The sequence below is a fragment of the Leptinotarsa decemlineata genome, unplaced genomic scaffold (genome assembly GCF_025532065.1).
Source record: "Leptinotarsa decemlineata unplaced genomic scaffold, Ldec_3_MD MMD2_P_RNA_scaffold_6, whole genome shotgun sequence".
In the NCBI taxonomy this organism is placed as follows: domain Eukaryota; kingdom Metazoa; phylum Arthropoda; class Insecta; order Coleoptera; family Chrysomelidae; genus Leptinotarsa; species Leptinotarsa decemlineata.
Window position 1 is genome coordinate 10,583,998 of NW_027412533.1, and position 20,285 is coordinate 10,604,282.

Genomic DNA, 20,285 nt, shown 5'->3' on the forward strand with positions numbered 1-20,285 from the left:
ACGTTTTACAATCGAATACTATGGCAAAATTTATAAACTATTGAAATCTGAACTCTACACAAGTTGAAGAATATGGAAAAAGGATAGTTTTGTCATGTGTATAAAATAAGACAGAAACTTCTAAATCTATGAGGAAAAATTGTTAAGTTTCAGGTGACTATACAATTCAAATGCACTTTGTGAAAAGCTTAGTGAAGGTATTGAAGTGCCCTTTCAAAATTTATTGTTGTACTCGTTTCAATCACACTCAATAACAAGATGAAAATGAAAATCTTCACTTCAGATGTGACAATTATGGGAAACTTCAGTTTTTCAAAAAGTGCAAACTTTTACGGACGGAGAAATTGGTTTTTATGCCCGACGTTTCTTCTACGACTGCGGTATACATTATTAAAATATATTTATGGTTTGAGAAATCCGAACATATATACCTATATAATCGGTATTCTGAAAGAGTGTTGTTCGGCGTTGAAGTAACACGCCGACACTATCACAAGAGCAACAGAGAATAACCGTTCGAAACCGCGAGTTTTTTGAACCCGACTGAATTTTCATCGACGGTCAACATGCGACTAGTTCTCTTTTATTGTAGGTTTGTATCGGGCAGACGAAAAACCAACGGAACAAGGATGTAACCAATATATCCCCAACCTTTTAGGCGTGATTTTAACGATCCGTATCTTTTATGACATTTTCCGCAAACAACAAAAGGTGATGATCGATAAGCAAAGCGAAAATAAATTACTTCGTTGCGTTGCTTTCCAACATCTAATGAATAAATCTTGATTTCGTTCAATATCAACAATACGACAAATTAAATATCAGCGATATTGTTCGTAATTTGTTTCAATGTATCAAAACTTTTGTGGAAGTTACTGACCTGTCACGGTGATTATGGTCATGTTTTGTTGTATTGCAAGTAAATGAAAATAACTATTTTTCAAAAGTTTATGAAAAAAATGATGAAATAAATTTTCCTTAAAATAGAGGATAACTTCTAAAATGAATTATGCCTACCTACTTACTGGAAATATAGTTATTGATTAAAATTCAATATTGTCCTTGTATTTGAATTATAGTTTTGCTAAAATTTTGTAGAAGTAGATACTGATTAATTTCACTGGGCTTACCAATGTTTGAAAAATATTTATTTTGTTAGTAATTTGCACGACAAGCTCTAGAAAGTTTATCAATGAGCAGGGTTCCGTATGTCTTATTATATTTAGAATAACGTCACTTTGCTTATCGTATTCCGTTGATTAAACTTTTTTTCAATTAATATCTAAATCGTAAGATATGGAAATCATAAATCGCCATTTTGTGTTGCCACCATATTGGATTTATCATGACGGTATTTATTTGATAATGCATTATCACAAGAACCAAAAGTGTGTGTAAAATGGCAGCTCAATCGGTCAAGATTAACTGGTTAAAAATTAAGTTTCAAAATTTGTCCCAAACTAATACCAACACCCACACTAATTTACCCCATAATTATCTAACAAGTCAAGTTAAATCAAGGCTTGTGAGAAATGATGGAGATATTAATAAATGAAAAGTTTTTTAGTAAGAAATTATCCCAAAAACAGTAAACTTTTTCTGTAATTACCGGACTTACATCAGGACAAACATTGAACAATCTTGAACAATTCGAATTCTCTTATTCAGCAAAACACGATTTGGACACCATTGAAGGATACTGAGTTCTAAATACGCGATCACCATTTCCCAGCATGCTCCAACATAATTCAAATCATCTTTCTCACACAACTTACCAAGAATTTATAATGAGATTCCTGACAACTTGAAAACACACAGTGACATCGGTTTCAAAAAAGAAACTGAAGCCTTTTAATGCATATTTTGATGTTATCTCATTGCTATCGAACAATAACTGATGAATCCACTGTGTGGCGAAACGCGTCTTGAATACAATTTATTGTGAAAATTCTATATGGATAGTATCATACAGTGCATTTTTTTAATGTCCCCCCCTTTTATTTTTTGAACGGGTCAACTCAAAAAATTGAAATTTGGGACAATGAAATTAACGCATGAATACTTTATTTTGAACTGAAATTGACAGATGAAGCTTCCAAGATGGCGACTGGGCGCCATCTGGAAATAAAATTAAATGGAAAGGGGTGTCTTGTGACATATCTTTCTGTAGCTCCTGGCTTCACAACCCTAGAATATAATTTATGATGTACTGTTTGGAACCTTTGGTGTAGTAATAAATTTTACTAGAGTTTTTTCCCAACACCAAATTGTTATTTTTACACCTCGACACGTGTTTCGATCACCAAGTGATCATCTTCAAGAGGAAGATAAAACAGTTTTATCTTCGATAAACGATAACGATTTGGTGTTGGGAAAAAACTCCAGTAATATTCTAGAATATAATGTCAATATCTTCAACTACTACAAAATGACGGAACATAATTGCCTGAATACATTGACATTTAACTACATAAAATGAGGTAATAAGCTCGAGGTCACTTTAGAAGATGCTTGAAATGGTTGCCTTGAACTTCTTGACATATGAACAGCCCATCCGATATTTCACACCGAACACTTTCGAACACAGTAACGTTAATATCTCTAAAAATATTTTTTATTCTCCGCCGCGCCGTATATCCAATATTGAAGCAGGTTCAGTTTCGTACACCTTTCGCTTCAAATAGCCCCATAAAAAAGTCCAAAGGTGTCAAATCGGGCGAGCGGGCTGGCCATTCTGTAGGACCTTGACGGCCCATCCAATGACCGGGAAAAGTAGTTTCCAAATAGTTTATTACTTGTCTGGAGTAATGTGGTGTTGCTACATCTTGTTGGAATACAATATCCATATCGAATTCATCAGAATTCGCTTCGACGATTTCAATGATGAGAGGGTCAACAGTAGTTTCCAGCATATTCGAATACAGTTCCCCTGTTGAATATTGATTAATAAATAGAGGTCCTACAATATGGTTTCACAATATTCCTGCCCAAACGTTAATTTTTTCTGAATACTGTGTATGTGTCTCCCGGAAAAGTGGAGGTTGGTGTCACTCCAATTTTTTATAAACGAAAAATAAGTTAACAAACCTCATCGGGTTCTTGGAATTGCCATATGGCAGATAAAAAGAAATATTTCTAGAAATATCGATATTAATGTGTTTGTCTTCAGGAAATTATTAAATGTTCCGTCATTTTGTAGTAGGTGAAGATATTGACTTCATATTCTAGGGTTGTGAAGTATTCGTCAGGAGCTTCAAAATGAGTGTTACCCCCCTTTCCACCTAATTTTGTTTAACAGATGGCGCCCAGTTGCCATCTTGAAAGTTTCATTTGTCAAATTTCACTTCAAAATGAAGTATTCATGCATTATTTTCATTATACCAAATGTCATTTTTTTTAGTTGACCCGTTCAAAAAATAAAAAGAGGGGACAATCAAGAAATGCACTGTATAATAGTAATGGTCATATAACATTAATATTTTTCCAATCACTATCGATTATTTTCTATTTCAATTTTTGTTTGTATTTTGCTTTAGGTAGAGTGGAAGAAGGCTACTTTCTGATTCCCCATAAAAAATGCGAATTTTTGCCTTCTGCAATCGAATTCTACTACGATTTTAGGTTTTTTCGGCCAGAGTTGGTAGGTAGTGGTCGAATGGAACATGTAGTTCCAAACGTTTCCTCTGCGGCATATATCTTCAGTATCTCGAATTATCTGCCACGACTGAATGGAGAGCTCCGTGTTCACTCGTATTTATAACTTTAGGAAGGTGATAGTAGGGATGGTGGTGGAGTGTCCATGAGAATGCTCACTCCTGATTGATCCGCACTTGTATTAGGTTGTTGAGATTGGTCCACGTGGACCTATCAAAACAAACAATTTTGTTCAACTATTCATTTTTTCGAATTTTAGAACACAAGCCATCGGAAAAAATTAATATCTCTAAGCCTAAATTATTTAACAAGTCTGAGATATTATATAGTGAAACACGTGTTGTAAGCACATATCACTATGAAGTATTGTTCAAAACGTTAATGCAGTATGTGTCACATTGGGCTTCCATCAGAAATTTGAGGTACAGAAATATAGTCATCAAAACATACTTCACATACAAGTTTTAGAGATCAATTCTCTGGTGTTTCAGTTTTTTAATGCAATGTTATACACTGCTTTACGTACGTACGTACGTATTGGATAATATGGAAATATACCGAAATGTTCAAAAGTTAAGCCTAAAATACTGATCTACGCAAACGACATGATTTGAATAGTACCTAAAAATTGTATTTAAAATTTGTTTTTGTGTGCCATTTATCATTTATGAAATAACTATCGAACCGCTGTACAGGGTGTCCCTGGACTTCCTCTTTTCCTCTCGGGAATGTATAGATGGGGTCAAAATATCACCAGTACTTCATATAACTTTTTTTCCTAAAAGTCTTCGTAACCAAGTTACGGGCCCTCGAAGTTACAAAATGAAAAATGTTTTTCTTTGATAACTTTTCAAGTGAATATTCAAAATCATCCAATTGGTAATTGACTAAACAAATGAATTCCGTCGATGAGCTTTCATGCAGGAGTCAGTTGTTTTGCTACAAAGTCAGGAACGGACTACCCCCGATAGTCCACACCCCAAAACTTTGAAATGACAGATATTTTTCAATATTTTTCAACAAAATAAGGTTACTTGGACAATTTTATGGAAAGTCGATCGGAGCAACGAGTCTTGATAAAAATGTGGTTCTACTCGACGACATCAAACCCGCTCGTCCACCATTATTTGAAATGAATAATTATCAAAGCAGAAATAATAATGATAACGTTAATTCAACAACATTTATAACAGGAATAATACAAAGTATGCTAAAATGAAGTCGTAAACAAAAAGTACAGTACCTATATGGAAGTTTAAGTCACAATTGTGATAGCAGATATTTTTTCAAAAGAAATATCAAGTTCTGTAGATTCGTGATGTTTTTAAACTAACAAGCAACTCTACTATGAAATATCGAATTCATTCCATATTTTGTATGTACATAATACGTGTGGAATAATCACGTTTCGTGTTGATCAGTTATCTGAATCTCATGAAACTCAACATTCGAATGTTTCAAATTCTTCTTCGCAGCTAAACTGTTGAGGAGTTTCACTGATAATTATAATTTTATGGGAGAAATTCTTTAACACGAATCTAAATTTAGCTGAAACAACGCACATCGGAAAAAATATTTACTATAATAATTAAAAGCAAACGAATGAACTACAAAAACGGCTGCACATGATCAGGTGAAAAATATCCAGGGAATAATTATGTTCCATTTCTTTCACAGATGTTGACAAAAAAACCTTTTAGAAAGTTTTGATAAAAAATGAGAAACTGGAATGCGATTTTGTTTTGTTGAGTGGTGCGTTGTCATATGACTATCATTGTATTGTCAATATTCTATAGGATATTTTGAATTTTTTTGATATGGCCGAACAGTTTACATTCAATGAATATGCAGATATGCATGTATTTTATGGACGAGCATTTTGTAATGCTGCAGAAGCTCGTCGTCTGTATTCCGAGCATTTTCCCAATCGAACGGTACCGTCAAGAGAAACATTCGAGCGTGTCGATCGCAGCTTGAGGGAGACAGGAATGTAATAATTGATAATTAATTTGAGCACGTTGTTTTATTTCGATATTATTGTAGGTACAGTTTTGCCAAAACGAGGTGGTGAGGGCGCTGCTAGGACTGTACGTACCGTTGTATTGGAGGAAAATATTTTGGAAGCCGTCGCTGATGATCCTTCAATGAGCATCAGAAATCTATCAGAACAGTTCCATACATCCAAGTCCACTATTCATAGAATAATTAGGGAACAACTGCTCCACCCATTTCACATCCAGAAGGTACATGCCATGACACCTCAAGATTTTCCAGCACGACTGGAATATGCCAATTGGTTCATGGATAGGCAAAGAGAGGATATGACTTTTATTAATCGAGTTTTATTCACTGATGAAGCAGGTTTCAGTAGAGATGGAGTTATCAACTCTCATAATCTCCATATATGGGCCGAAGAAAATTCCCATGGGATATTGCAAACCAAACACCAACGGAAATTCAACGTGAATGTTTGGGCTGGTATCATAGGAAACCATCCTATAGGACCATTCGTTCTACAGGACCGATTGAATGGAGAACGTTATTTGGAGTTCATTCAGAACGATTTGAATGGACTTTTGGAACATGTTCCATTGCAAACCCGAAGAGATATGTGGTTTATGCATGATGGCGCTCCTCCTCATTTTAGTTTGATTGTGCGTGACCATCTGAACCATATTTTCCACAATAGATGGATTGGTAGAGGTGGGCCATATTCATGGCCATCGCGGTCTCCGGATTTAAATCCATTGGATTTCTTTCTGTGGGGGCATCTAAAAAGCCTTGTTTACGCTACACCTATTCACACAAGAGATGCATTGTTGAATAGAATAACATTACATTGTGAAGCCATACGAAACGACCCTGGAATGCTATTTCAAGTACAGAGAGGGTGTCTTCGCAGACTAAGAAAATGTATAGAGAGAGAAGGTGGTCATATCGAGCAGTTTCTGTAGCGGATTTTTCATTTCTGTTTGCTCTTGAGGCTCTTGAGTTTCGTTAGTTAAACGTGTTTGCATTATAAAAATTCGTTATGAACATTTTACCTATCATTTCCATTTTCCTTAAAAACTAATATTTTCGAATAATGGTAGACATCTCAGGATAAATGTTGTTGAATTAACGTTATCATTATTATTTCTGCTTTGATAATTATTCATTTCAAATAATGGTGGACGAGCGGGTTTGATGTCGTCGAGTGAAACTACATTTTTATCAAGACTCGTTGCTCCGATCGACTTTCCACACGAGTACTTTTATTCATAAAATTGTCCAAGTAACCTTAATTTGTTGAAAAATATTGAAAAATATCTGTCATTTCAAAGTTTTGGGGTGTGGACCATCGGGGGTAGTCCGTTCCTGACTTTGTAGCAAAACAACTGACTCCTGCATGAAAGCTCATCGAAGGAATTCATTTGTTTAGTCAATTACCAAAATTTGGATGATTTTGAATATTCACTTGAAAAGTTATCAAAGAAAAACATTTTTCATTTTGTAACTTCGAGGGCCCGTTACTTGGTAACGAAGGATTTTAGGAAAAAAAGTTATATAAAGTACTGGTGATATTTTGACCCCATCTATACATTCCCGAGAGAAAAAGAGGAAGTCCAGGGACACCCTGTATAGTTACACAACCTGATATTTTTGGAAGTGCTTTTGAATAGGAAATCAATCAAAATAAAATATAGAATGCTCAATGAAATGAAAAAAAAACATTATTTTCAAGTTTTGTTTTAACCATTAGTAAGAAAAACGATTTTGATAAAATTATTATTCGTTGATGGAAAATCTACATTTTCAAAGTATTTGTACAACAATTTTGTTATGCTTCGGTTTTTCAGTTGTGAACGTTCAAAAAAAGAAATCTTAAAAAAAACTATTGATGCATTTATCAACGGGAAAAAGTTTCGAATCGAAATACTTTTTGAATTTCTCGAAGTACTCGTAATAACAAGTAGTCCACACCTATTTCAATTTGAAATAGAATCTAATCGATCAAGGACCGTCTATTCATGGAATACACTTGCCCACGCTACTTGAGAATAATTGAATACATTGAATAATTTGAACAAAACATCGTCTAACTTCACGATAAAGAAACAAGTTTATAGTTTTTCGACGAGGAATTTGATTCAACCCAAAGTTAGTTCTACAGAGATATTCAAGGGCGGTTTTCTAGATGAAAATTTCGTAACAAACACTTCCATCAAGTCACCAGAAATGCAATACTCTTCTCAACGCGTGTTTCACCAACCAAGTTGGCATCTTCAGGAGATGAAGAATTGAAACGCGCGTCGAGAAGAGTATTGCATTTCTGCTGATTGGAAAAAGCGCTTTTTTATTGGATTTATTTTACGCGGGAGGTTCTAGTTTCACCTCTTATTAGATATAGCTTCGATTGAATTGCGAGCCAACCGCACATTTGTGATTCCTGTTGTTGACTCCGTGCGTATGTGTTGTGACCTGCTTTCGGCAAACAAGTGTTGTCCAGTGTTTACACGTGTCCGCGGTTTGCCCCCCTTTTGGAGTATTGTGTTCACGAATTCTCTCATGTGGTGATATTGCTATATTCTAAACCATAATAGATACGAAGACAATTAAATGGGAAAAAACTGGGAACAATCGGGAACGTGTTAGGAATCACACGTTAAAAGGTAAGACCTCGTTAATCCTTAGCTCGCACAAGTTTCGACTTCTGAGGGTTGTCGTTCGTAGGGGTGCGACAGCTGGTTAACGGAAAAACAGACTTTTTTTAATACAATGGTCGAAGAAAATTAACGGGGACTCTCGAGTTATACGGGGAATTGTTATTTCAGAGAATATCAAAAAATGAAAAATGTTATTGTATTCGAAGTGTACTATGACGCTGTAATAATTAATATGCGATAAAACGTTTCGTGTCAACATGGCCACCATCAACTTCTTTTTTATACGGACCTGTCTTTTTTATCACAGATATTGATAAAGCGATAAATTCACAATCCAAGTGTATATCACATTTAATATTTTTATAGCGTTTCATTTGAAATAACCAACATCATCAGTGACAACAATCAAACAGAAAAACAATGTTGAATGAACATAAGTTGTAGGTCCAGACAATTTCTGTGGCAATTTTCTAGCATAATAGGTGTAATACTAATACATGCATCTCTTATTTTTTATTCGAGATGATTGATATCTGTACTTGGTGTTGAAAAAACTTTATCCTTTATGTATCCCCAGTGAGATCTGGGGATCGAGCTGGGCAGTTAATTGGTCCATTATTTCCAATCCATTTTCTTGGGAATATTGCATCTAAATGTTCCCTTACTATTGCTGCATTATGGGGAGGAGCGCCGTCCTGTTGAAAATATTGTATTTCATGGCGGATATTCAGTGGCAATTCATCTAAGTAGCCATCGAATTCATTTAATAGAAAATGAAGATACATTTCACTATTCAAATGATCATCGCAAAAGAAAGAGCCAAGTATGTTTGTTCCCACAATTCCCAACCAACCATTTATTCCGAACCTTTCTTGGAAATTGGTTTCCCTATGTAAATGTTCATTTGTATTATTCCACCTATAATGGATATTTCTGTTGAACCAACCATTGTTGGTGAATTTTGATTCGTCCGCCCATATTATTTTTTTACAAATATTTCCAACTTCCCTATTTCTACGTCTTAACCATTTCGAAAATCGTACTCCCTTTCATTGAGGTGATGAACTTTGCATATCCTGCAGCATTTATATTTATTCTTTTTCAAAATAGTTCTGGTGGATTTTACAGAAATACCCATTACGTGGGCAATTTGTCGTAAAGAACAATCTTTATTAGAATAACTTTTGTAACTGGCCAATCGTAAATTAAAAAAAAAAGATGTTTTACTGTGTAAATTTTTATGTGGTAATATTTGCTTACCCATAACATTTATTTGATTTCTCACACTTTCAGTAACCACATTTTCTTGTTTTTTTCAGTCAAATGCATCATAGTCCCCCAAATTTCTTTCTAATCATCTAAACATTTGGATTTTCGGAATACAATTCGGGTATAGAACATACATATTCCTTGCCAAAAGAGGATTTCTATTTGATTTTGCATAACTAAAGAGGATATCGGTCCTTTCATCATTTGAATACATCTTTGATATGTTCATAAACATCTGACAGTTCTCAACAGATATCAAAAACGAACTCATTTTTCCTGCCATGGAAACCAAGCAAAGTCTACGCGTTTAAGAGGGTAAAAGAATTTAGATGCTATTTGATCATACCAAATTATACAAAAATTTAAATTTGACAAAAAACAGATATTTTTGTTACTTCCAGGATTTAGAATTATAAGAATATTATGAATTATAATTGATTAGGGAGAAATGAGCCTTGAAAAAAGGATTACTGTAATACAAAAATTTAAAAAACGAAAAAGTACGAATTTTCATTGTGTTAGGGTATCTACCTGTCGAATTTATTGAGTTGTCTGAATTATATTTTGAAGAAAACGAAACAATTTACGAAAGAAGTAACGCCAGGACCGTAATTTAAAATCGTTGATAATGGTGGTTATTCCAAATGAAACGCTATAAAAATATCAAATGTGACGTACCCTAGGATTGTGAATTTATTGCTTTATAAACATCTGTATTAAAAAATACAGGTCCGTATTTAAAAAAAGTTGATGGTGCCCATGTTGACACGAAACGTTTTATCGAATATTTATTAATACATCGTCATAGTACACTTCAAATACAATAACATTTTTCCCTTTTCCATTTTTTAATATTCTTCGAAATAACAAAACGAAAAACAGCATTTTTTGTTTTCCCTGTATAACTCGAGAAGTGCGAGAGTTTCCGTAAATGTTCTTCGACCATTGTGTAACTTTCCCGATGACAGTTACTTTTTTCCCGTTTAATCGTCTTCGTATCTGTTATGGTTCAGAATATAGCGATGTTACCGCATTATAAAGGAAACGGCCGTCATATCGGCCAGAATATCGTAGATAGATAGATATTTAATAATAACCTTTCATAACTTTAGATTATGTAAGGTTAGGTCCAAAGTGAGTGGGTCTATTCGACCGTCCACCGCAACCCGCAAGGGTTTATTGTGGCTCACTCCTATTCTCACTTGACCAAATAAACTCAGCTTCTTAAAGAAGTCGATTAGTTTGTATAGTGAGTGGTCTTGCGGGTGTTTTTTTTGTGAGTATGGTTGAACTGTGATTTGATCATAATTACTGAATGTGCAGTGCGCCATACAAATTTCAAATTTGTGTTTATGTTCCTTTATGTATGTATGTGTCTTCTGTATTTTCAATTCGTAGAATTGGTCAATAAGAAAATCTTCTCAAGAATGTTATTGTCATCAAGTAACGGGCCCGTCCATTCATAAATGAAGTATATTTCGGATGATTGATTGCAATGCAAAATTACTTGAAAGTCTTTTTTTTATTACCCAATCACTGAATCATTTTAGATGGAACAATGACTTCTACTTCAATCTATTAGCGACGTGACACCGCACCTATGCCATTTGATAAGGAAATGGGATTGGCTACAGAGTCACATCCTTCGACAAATTTCATTTCTGTTTCATTTCGTGCTAATTTTATAACGGAACGGGTCGGGTTTGTTATCACATCAACACGCGAGCTTCATTTACATTTACCTTGAAATGTTATAACACTTTATTCTTTTTTTACACACTGGGCAATGTATTGTTTTTAAAGTGAATATAATGTGATTTTTTGAATACGATTAAATTGAATCAAAATGATGCTTACTCCTAGTTTCTATTTACACACAATTCTTTTTTTAATGGATTTTTCACTTCATTCATCTCGAAAATTTCAATAGAAAATGGTATTTTTCAACTTTATCATTGAAAAGTAGCTCTTTTACTACTAAGATACTACGTGGTTCTTTTTTGACCGTGGAAAAAATGAAAATTTATATGCCTATAACTTCATCTTATTATAAAAGTAGTTATTGTCGAAAATAAAAAAATTCACTTCCTAATGTCACAGAAGTGTATTTGTAGTATATATATATATATATATATATATATATATATATATATATATATATATATATATATATATATATATATATATATGTTATCGATCGCTTCGAAAAACACTTCACTAACTTTCTTCAAGAGCTTCTGATAATTCCTCTTCTATATTCTGTTTCACTATCAATGTTGTCATTTAAATTAATAATGAATTTATTTCCACCATTAATATGAAAGTGTCCAATCTCCATATAATCTTTTTCAACTGAAACTACTTTTTTATTCCTTTTCTGCCAGTCCTCTTCGGTAATATTAGATACTTCTTCTTTAATTAGCTCTATTACCTTCTTATCAAATTTTGGAAAATTATTTTCTCGCCTGATGCCTTGTTTCAATTTTCCCCAAATCAACTCGATAGGATTGAAAACACAAAAATATGGCGTCTCAGTCTAATAAGTCTCAGTATGGTGTGTCCATACTTTTCAGCAATACTCTCAACGGCATACACTTTTTCGAATGTTTTTGTCTGTAAAACTTCAAGTAGTTGATTTTTGGTATAGTTATCTTCAAAATACAAATTGTTACCCATTAAAAACATTTTTATTTCATCTGTCCTCGTACAGTTGAGAAAGGAATTTCAGTCAAATCTGATGTTGCTTGTAATAGTTTGTTTCCCTCGAAACCAAACTTGAGATGTTGATTCTTATATACATTGAAACGTAATCCATGTGTTTCAATATTCAACTGCATCCAAATCTTTATCAGTGGCATCTCTTTTTCGCATCGCTGTTGGAATCACTACACTGGAAAAAGTCTGTGTTGTTATCACACTCGTTATTACTATTAGTACTTGTCCAAGGACGCCACATTTTAAACAGGTAACAAAAATTTCAAGTAATTTGGTATAGCTGCACCAATATCAAATTTCAACACTCAAATCGCGATCAGTTCCTGAACTGAACACTACGGCGATAACCATCGCCGCATTCCCCGATTTTTATTCGTCAGCGTGACATGACCTCAAATTCCATTTCATGACTCTTCAGCCAATCATAAAACTCGGTTAGTAAAAAGTATCCAATACGAACTGCCAATTTTACAGTACACGTGAACTAGTTAACATGTATTGTTTGAGAGTGCCGTCAACTTTAAGTGTGCACAATATCGTTTACTTCAACTATATGTCATGGATTTTCATTAGGTATCGGCATATTTCATCACAAAGTGTCCCAATTGTTTTTTTGTATAAAATGTGAAGTGAAAATGATTATTTTTAATTGTGCTGGTTCAGTGGATGATTTACACGTTTTCTTTTCGCTAAAAAAAATGAGAACCAACATTATTTTCGTCACAATTGGCTTAATTTTGAATCTAGGGACATTTATGAAAAAAATAAAGGTTATTTTCAAGCAATTTAAAAAAGGTTCTATGAGTTTCTCCCCAAAAATGCATTGTTTTTTGGTTAGTACACGGCAAAACTTTCAAATTTGGCGTTTGACTCTTGGAAACCAAACTTCAACAAGCTATTACTCTACAAACACCAGAAACTCACCATTCTTCATTTTTATAGGAATGAATTTTTTCAAGGAAATACTGTTCATTTGTTGAAATATTGACATTTTCATTCACGAACAAGTAAAAAAGTACTGACATAATAGAATAAAATTTGCTTATAATCAACCGATCTATTAATTCACATTTATTTGTAGAGTAGTGAGAAATGAGTGGACGGAAAACGTTTTTGACTGAACTACTAGTGGAGAACTTTTCTCGGTTGTGTATCTCAAAAACTTTACAGGGCGTTCCAACGAAAACTTGACCCCCCCCTCCTGTAAGTCAGAAACGGACAAGTAATCGGAAATTTCAAAAAATACGTCAATTTTAATTTCTAGGGGGACTAATTCTGATATGGAAATCATACCTGAATTCACCCCCTGCGGTCAGCAACTACCCCCCCCCCATTTTTCAATGGCATGGGGGGTCGAGTGATACATCATTTGAAAGGTCTTTTGTCCTTCTATTACGTCTGTAATTTTTTTCGAAATTGGTTCATTCGTTATTGAGAAATTAAATGTTGAACGTTTTATTTAATAAAAAACAGGAAATTCGTTGCCGTTAATTTTAATGAGAAAATCAACAACAAATAATATCAGTGGAAACAAAATCAACGGATAAATTGTTCAAAATGACCTCCACCTAGTTCCATACAATAATACAGTCTACTCTCGAAAGCGTTCCGTGTATTATTCAAGATGTCCGAAGTCAGCAATCGGCATTCCCAAACAATTCTCTGTCAGAGGTCTTCTAGATTTGAAAAAAAAAGATTATTACAACCTTTGACGCAATGAATTTTTTGCAAGCGTGACTTTTTGTTTTGACATAACACTTCGAGAGATTATCACTCCTCAGTTTGCAAAAACACAACATGTGTTTCATTACACAATAGCTTCTTCAGACGTGGTCAATACGTGCTATGTTTTTAAAATGTGAAAACTGAAAGAATTCCGATGAAAAATCTCGATGGAAATACTATTTGACTGGACTAATAACTTTATTTTCCATTATTTTCAGGAATCACCTGGCCTTCGTTTGAACGTTCACGGTTTTTTGTTTTTACCGTGAATCTCATACATTAATGATCGGCAACATCAAGGTTGTTTCGAATTTAGAACTATTGATCCAACTGAATAACAGTACTTACTTGTGTCAAAAAACATAAATATATACTCGTACAGGGGGATCTTTTTACACTTGAGGCAACGAATCATTACACTAGTGTCATCAATGCCCAACGCGATAAAACACATATATACTTTTATATAGCAGCACCCTTTTCTTCTACAAGTGAAAAACGAAGGCAGAACAGTTAAAGTTTTCTTTTTTTATTAGTTCGGTTTTCCATTGTCTAATATGATTCTACTATATATTTGTGATGCACTATTTAGAACCTCTGGTGTAGTACTGAATATTACTGGAGTTCTATCCCAACACCAAACCGTTATTTTCAATACCTCGACACGTGTTTTAATCACCAAGTGATGACAGTCATCACCCGAAGACTATTGTGCATACTAACAATTTTTTGCTTATTTTATTTTCATTATTATTATTATTCAGTTATTTTTTACACCGTGGTCATTTTCATTGTGATTATTTTATTTTTTTACTGTATTTTCAATTCACATTTTATTGTTCAATATAATTTAGAATCTGGCGTTGAATCTGGTCATTATTACGCCTTGGTCAAAGACGAACCGGACTGGTTTAAGTTTGACGATAGTCGTGTCACTAAGTGTTCTGGCAATGTATTGAATTTATTGGAGCCTCTGGAGGCACCCTACATTTTGTTTTATGAAAGAGAGGACATTGACAGATCAAGATCTTCAGATGATGTGGAGCAGCAGGTTTTTCCGGGTTTTCCTGCAACTGAAAAAGCAAATGCTCCACTGGAATCAATGAAGTCGCCCCGGAGTGCCAATTAATTTTTGTTGTTTTATAATTTCATGATATGTATTGAAAAGTTATAAAGAGATTATATAAAAATAAGTTACAGTTTTCGTTTAATCAAAGAGAGATCTTGTTTTGGTAATAGTTTAGATTTGGCATATCGAAGATAGATACCTTTAACAAGAGAAGTGAGTAAAACGGCCGATTTCATAAAGAAACATAAAGGTTACTTTAACTTTAAATGATACTTTAATAAATATTTTTGATTTCATAACCAAGTTAAAGTGTCCTTTAAGCCAAAAACGTCCTTCAAAGTTAAAGTGTCGATTTCTCTACTTCAACTCGCTAAAGTGTCATTTAACTACAACATAACCTCAATTTTAATAATTGTTATTTGTTGTGCTACTCGCTACGTTTGCTAGTTTTGTGTTCGTTTAGCCATAATAATCATAAAAATATGAATAATTTTGAAACGTCTAGCTCAAGTTCATCTGATGAAGAATTTATTTATACTAGAAGACCAAAAGTGTATAGGAAAAGAACAGACTGCTTCGAAAAATATGATGAGCTTGACTTTTACCAACGTTTTCGCTTAAAAAAACAAACTGTTTTGTATCTACTAGATGAAATAAAAGAACAAATTCAGTTACCTACTAATAAGTAAGTTGTAAAATTTGTATTATTAACAGAATTATAAAAAAATTTATTTATTTTTTAGAGGTGGGTGCATTACACCATTACAACAATTATTGTTGACTTTAAGATTCTACGCATCAGGAAATATGCAAATAATCGTATCAGATTTTATGGGAGTGTCTAGAAGTTCAGCTAGCAGGATTATCAAAAAGGTGTCTATTGCTATTGCCTCACTAGCCCGACAACACATTCGCATGTATGAAAATAAAAGGGAATTGGAAGAAGCAGTTGAAAAATTTTATGAAATAGCTTCATTTCCCAAGACCATTGGAGCAATTGATTGCACATTAGTTAAAATTGATTCTCCCGGTGGAAATGATGCAGAAATATTCAGATGTAGAAAATCTTATTTTGCATTAAATGTTCAGACAGTAAGCGATGCTAAATTGAAAATAAGAGATATTGTTGTGAGATGGCCAGGATCGGTGCATGACCAAACAATTTTTAATAATAGCAGTTTAAAGCAAAAATTTGAAAATGGTGTATTTGGTCAGTATATGCTAATTGGTGACAGTGGATATTCTCTAAAGCCATATCTTATGACTAAGTTACAACAAACTAGAACACCTGCTGAAAATTTATACAATGAGTCTATAATAATCAACATAATCATCAACATAATCATCAACAACATTGAACTGTCGCTTGACAGTTCAATGTTGTTGATGATTATGATGAAGTTTATTCGTGATAAAAGAAAAAAAATCGATTGAATAATTTCAGATTTGAAATAGTATAAAAATAAATAAACATATCAATATCTAAAGAAGCTTGTTTGTGGAATTACGATATGAATAAATTCGAATAGAACTAAGTGTAAAATAAATGTATATTAAATAAAATTATACCCAATTAATTAATATTATATAGTATAGTTAAACATGAGTATATATACATACATTCCAAAATCTGCAGAAATGTTATAGCTCCGCCTATTATTCTGCATACATGAATTGCCTGGTATCAGTGTTGGAATATAAAATTATATATCTTATAATTAAGAAAAGTGCTGACGAATTTTATGAACGATGGTAATTTAACTAGTCAATTTCATAAATGAATGCAAATTTGCATTAAAAGGTTCTGTTGATAGAAGCAGCAGCTACGTCATTTCATTTTCATTACTTTGTTGATTTATTTCGAAATTGATAATACGTTTGTTGATTAGTTTTGAGTTATTTTTGTAAATATTCTTGATTTATGTTTAATGTGTTAGTTAACTAGTTTAGTGGTCTAAAAATTTTTCTAAAGAAAGGTTGGTTGGGTAACAAAATCATGTTTTTCTTAAAAAAACAATTGTTTTGTTGCCGACTTTTCGAATTTGAATAAATTCTTCTTCGGGGATCTGTAACAATGAATTTTCATAAACATACCTTCCACAAAACTTATACGATTATTATCGTTTCAATTTTACAAGAAACAATGAGTTCTTAATAAAATTACTCACCGAAAAGTAGTTTAATCATGTCAATATTACTATTTTGAATACCATCAGACGGATACATATTTCAAAAAAATAAAAAACATTGCAACAACCAACACAAAACGACATGAAACAAACGAATGGCTATATCTGTAATTCTGATAAGGTGGTGTCTGTTTATCAATCAATGACAAAGAAAAAGAATGAAAAAAGAGTAAATTATTCAGGTATTTTACTTATCAAATTGAAATATGCAGTACAAGTTTTGTGGGAGGTATGTTTATGAGAATTCATTGTTACAGAGCCCTGAAGAAGAATTTAATTAAATTCGAAACGTCGGCAAGAAAACAATTGTGTTTTTAAGAAAATACATTTAGAATACAGAGTTCCATTGAAAAAAACAGGCGAATATTTTTTATTGTTGGAATTCAATTGAAAAACTTAAAAAAGGAAAAAAAATAAAAATTAAATCTCGGAGACGGTTGTGCTAAAACGAATTTTGATAGTAGGTAAATAAAACTGTATATTAGATGCTAGGGAACAACTTTTGATTGAATATTATATTCATAAACTAGAACCCAAACAGAAAGCATTTATGATTCAACACCAGAGAGCGTTGTTTCGACCCGCCATAGGTATCATCAATGGTGCTAAGCTGAACCACAATTACATCTCCCCTTACAAAGATGCCATCCATGGCGCTTCCCAAGGTGGTTCTCTGTCTTTCACTGCAAGGCAAACAGCAGGTCGAAACAACGCTGTCTGGTATTGAATCATAATTACAACTGACCTCCTTTGGGATCCTCGTTTATTATTAATATTAAAACATTGAGTAGAGATACCATAGCTGGCGTCTTCAAAAGGAAAGATGTTATCGCTATCGTTTGAATATCGTATGTCCAATATATCATATGATAGGGAAAGAGTGGATTCACCTCGTTGGAAATGGTTGGGAAATATAGCTCTAATGGAAGAGAAAGTTCAATTCTGAATACATGTGACGGCCACAAAGTTCACTGACAGGTTTCTATCAAAAAATGTAAATAAACTTATTTAGATATTTTTTCGAGGAATATTGTAGATAATAAATTGAGATACACACATATATGAAAAATTTGGAAATAGATACAAGGAAAAAAGGGGGAAAAGGTATGAATTTATTTCAAGATCTAGAACAAGCCCTAATCATAACATTTCTTTGACTCAAAATTGTAGACATATCCTTTTTTTGCAATTGAGACCAAATCAATGTAAACACCTATAGCAAATTTTCAATTTTCTAGTCAAATTTTTGGATTCGTTAGATCATTGCAATTTTCGTAGAAATTTTAATTTTTTCGAAAATTAATACTAGCTGATAATGTAACTATTTATGAGTGAAATAATTTTTGAAAACAATCAAGTTTTTTATCCAAAACGAGCTTTTTTTTAATCATCAGAAGTACAATACTTTTCCCGACTCGCGTTTCTTCAACCAAGTTGGTGTCTTGATTTTTTTTTCATCTCCTGAAGACGCCAACTTAGTTAGTGAAGCGCGTGTCAAGAAGACGCTTGTTTTGGATTTATTCTATATAGGCATTTTATTACAAGTTATCAGAGCTTTGGTTGTTTATAACTCTTTGAACATTATTAGATCTCATCACATCATTATTAGTAAAAATTATTTCATGTTTGAATCCTGTATGTACACCCAAATTAATGGTCACATTCTGACTAATACATGTATTGTTATCAAGAATAAATAACTTCTCAGATCCTATGGTGTGCCATAGAAATCAATAACTTTATGTATTAATCTGATAAGGTCAAGTCAATATTTCACCTCAGAATAAATTAAAACTCAAAGGTTAACTCCGGACGTTTTCCGCTCTGTTTCCTCGATACACGTACCATTTGAGTTAACGTCATTAGTCTAAGATCGTTTTGCTTTCATCATTATTCGTTATTCAGTGAATTTAGAAACAGTTCCACATATTTCGAAGACACACAAGACAACAAAAACAAATAAATTTGAAAAATGAATGTGTATATAGATAGTTTGATAATTCATTTGTGAAGATTTCAAGTAATGATATTTAACATTCACATTATGGTATTATGAACTCATATACTTTATGATTATGTTAACTATATTATTATTCATTGATATTTTGTTATATTTTTGTTAAAAATTAACTCAGTACTTTTGTAATTACACTATGGCAATCCCCCCACTGTATTTCCTATATTCTCCCATTTTTGGAAGAAATTGCAAACGAAACTACATTCAAACAAGCTATTCTGAATAAGTCATTTGAAATGTTCAAATTGAACACTATTGAATGGAACTAATTACTAATGAAAATATAACTTCAAGAGGGAATTGAAAAACTAAGCGAGTGTACTACAAATACGGAAATTCTGCAAGGTCACACCTCTTGTGTTTTCAACAAGAATCATCAGGGCAGAAATGTAAGACATAAATATGTATTTGAATTATTATATGAATTCATGGAAATGGGTGATATTAATAACAGAGGTATTATTGTTGCAGTTCTAAGCCACATTTCTTCTAAAGAAAATACACAGTCTTTAGCTAAGTTGCCTCAAGCATCGGGAGTAACTTATGTATTTACAAAGAATCAATTGATATGTTCGCATTTAAGTTTTTTGCAATCAAGGGTGAGAGTTTGAGATAATTATCTATTTGTGTTCCGTCTATTTTCTGAAGTTTAGCATGCCACTAATGACTTTTTTTGGGTAGATTATTGTATATTATTTTTGAAGTAATAATATTTTATAAAACTTTACAACTATGAATTTAGAGTTTTGCAAAATTGATATTTTGTCAGAATGTAAATATATCCAAACATTATGCATGTAAAGAATTCTAGGCGATAATGTAATATGGATGTACCTACCTGGAATTGTAATGTATTCACTCTTATGACAAAACTTTAACATTCTCATACGTATATAAACCTAATCCTAATATAATTTAAATTCTTTTTAAAAACATTATTTAAAAAAATAAAACTCTATACTTTTTATAATTCGAACTATTCTAATACTTCTTCTTGTTTT

The 20,285-nt window shown here is 32.8% G+C and overlaps 2 protein-coding genes across 5 annotated transcripts in view; one reads left to right on the forward strand and one right to left on the reverse strand.

Moving 5' to 3' along the window:
• Positions 1–20,280, reverse strand: part of ATP8A (ATPase phospholipid transporting 8A1) — a 118,046-nt gene extending 97,766 nt beyond the window's left edge. Inside the window, exon 1 of one of the 4 annotated variants that reach the window (XM_074169928.1) lies at positions 20,123–20,280. Coding sequence is in view for 1 of the 4 variants with exons in the window: in XM_074169934.1 (XP_074026035.1) it covers positions 20,123–20,171 (49 nt within the window). In the remaining 3 variants the exon portion in view is untranslated. Of the gene's footprint in view, positions 1–431; positions 451–16,698; positions 16,853–20,122 lie in introns of those variants that run through there. The other 3 variants (XM_074169934.1, XM_074169929.1, XM_074169931.1) reach the window with 3 other exon arrangements.
• LOC111506063 (putative nuclease HARBI1) lies at positions 15,305–16,512 on the forward strand. The gene is made up of 2 exons (XM_023160993.2): positions 15,305–15,763; positions 15,822–16,512. Exons 1-2 carry the CDS (start codon positions 15,561–15,563, stop codon positions 16,510–16,512), a joined length of 894 nt encoding a protein of 297 aa, XP_023016761.2. The 5' UTR covers positions 15,305–15,560.
• Positions 20,281–20,285: the final 5 nt, after the last annotated feature.

What these genes read in the sequence shown, in the direction of transcription:
- LOC111506063 (XM_023160993.2), top strand. Translation starts at nt 15,561, where the DNA reads ATGAATAATTTTGAAACGTCTAGCTCAAGTTCATCTGATGAAGAATTT. An exon ending in ATTCAGTTACCTACTAATAA is followed by an intron (nt 15,764 to 15,821) that starts GTAAGTTGTAAA and finishes TTTATTTTTTAG; the next exon opens with AGGTGGGTGCATTACACCAT.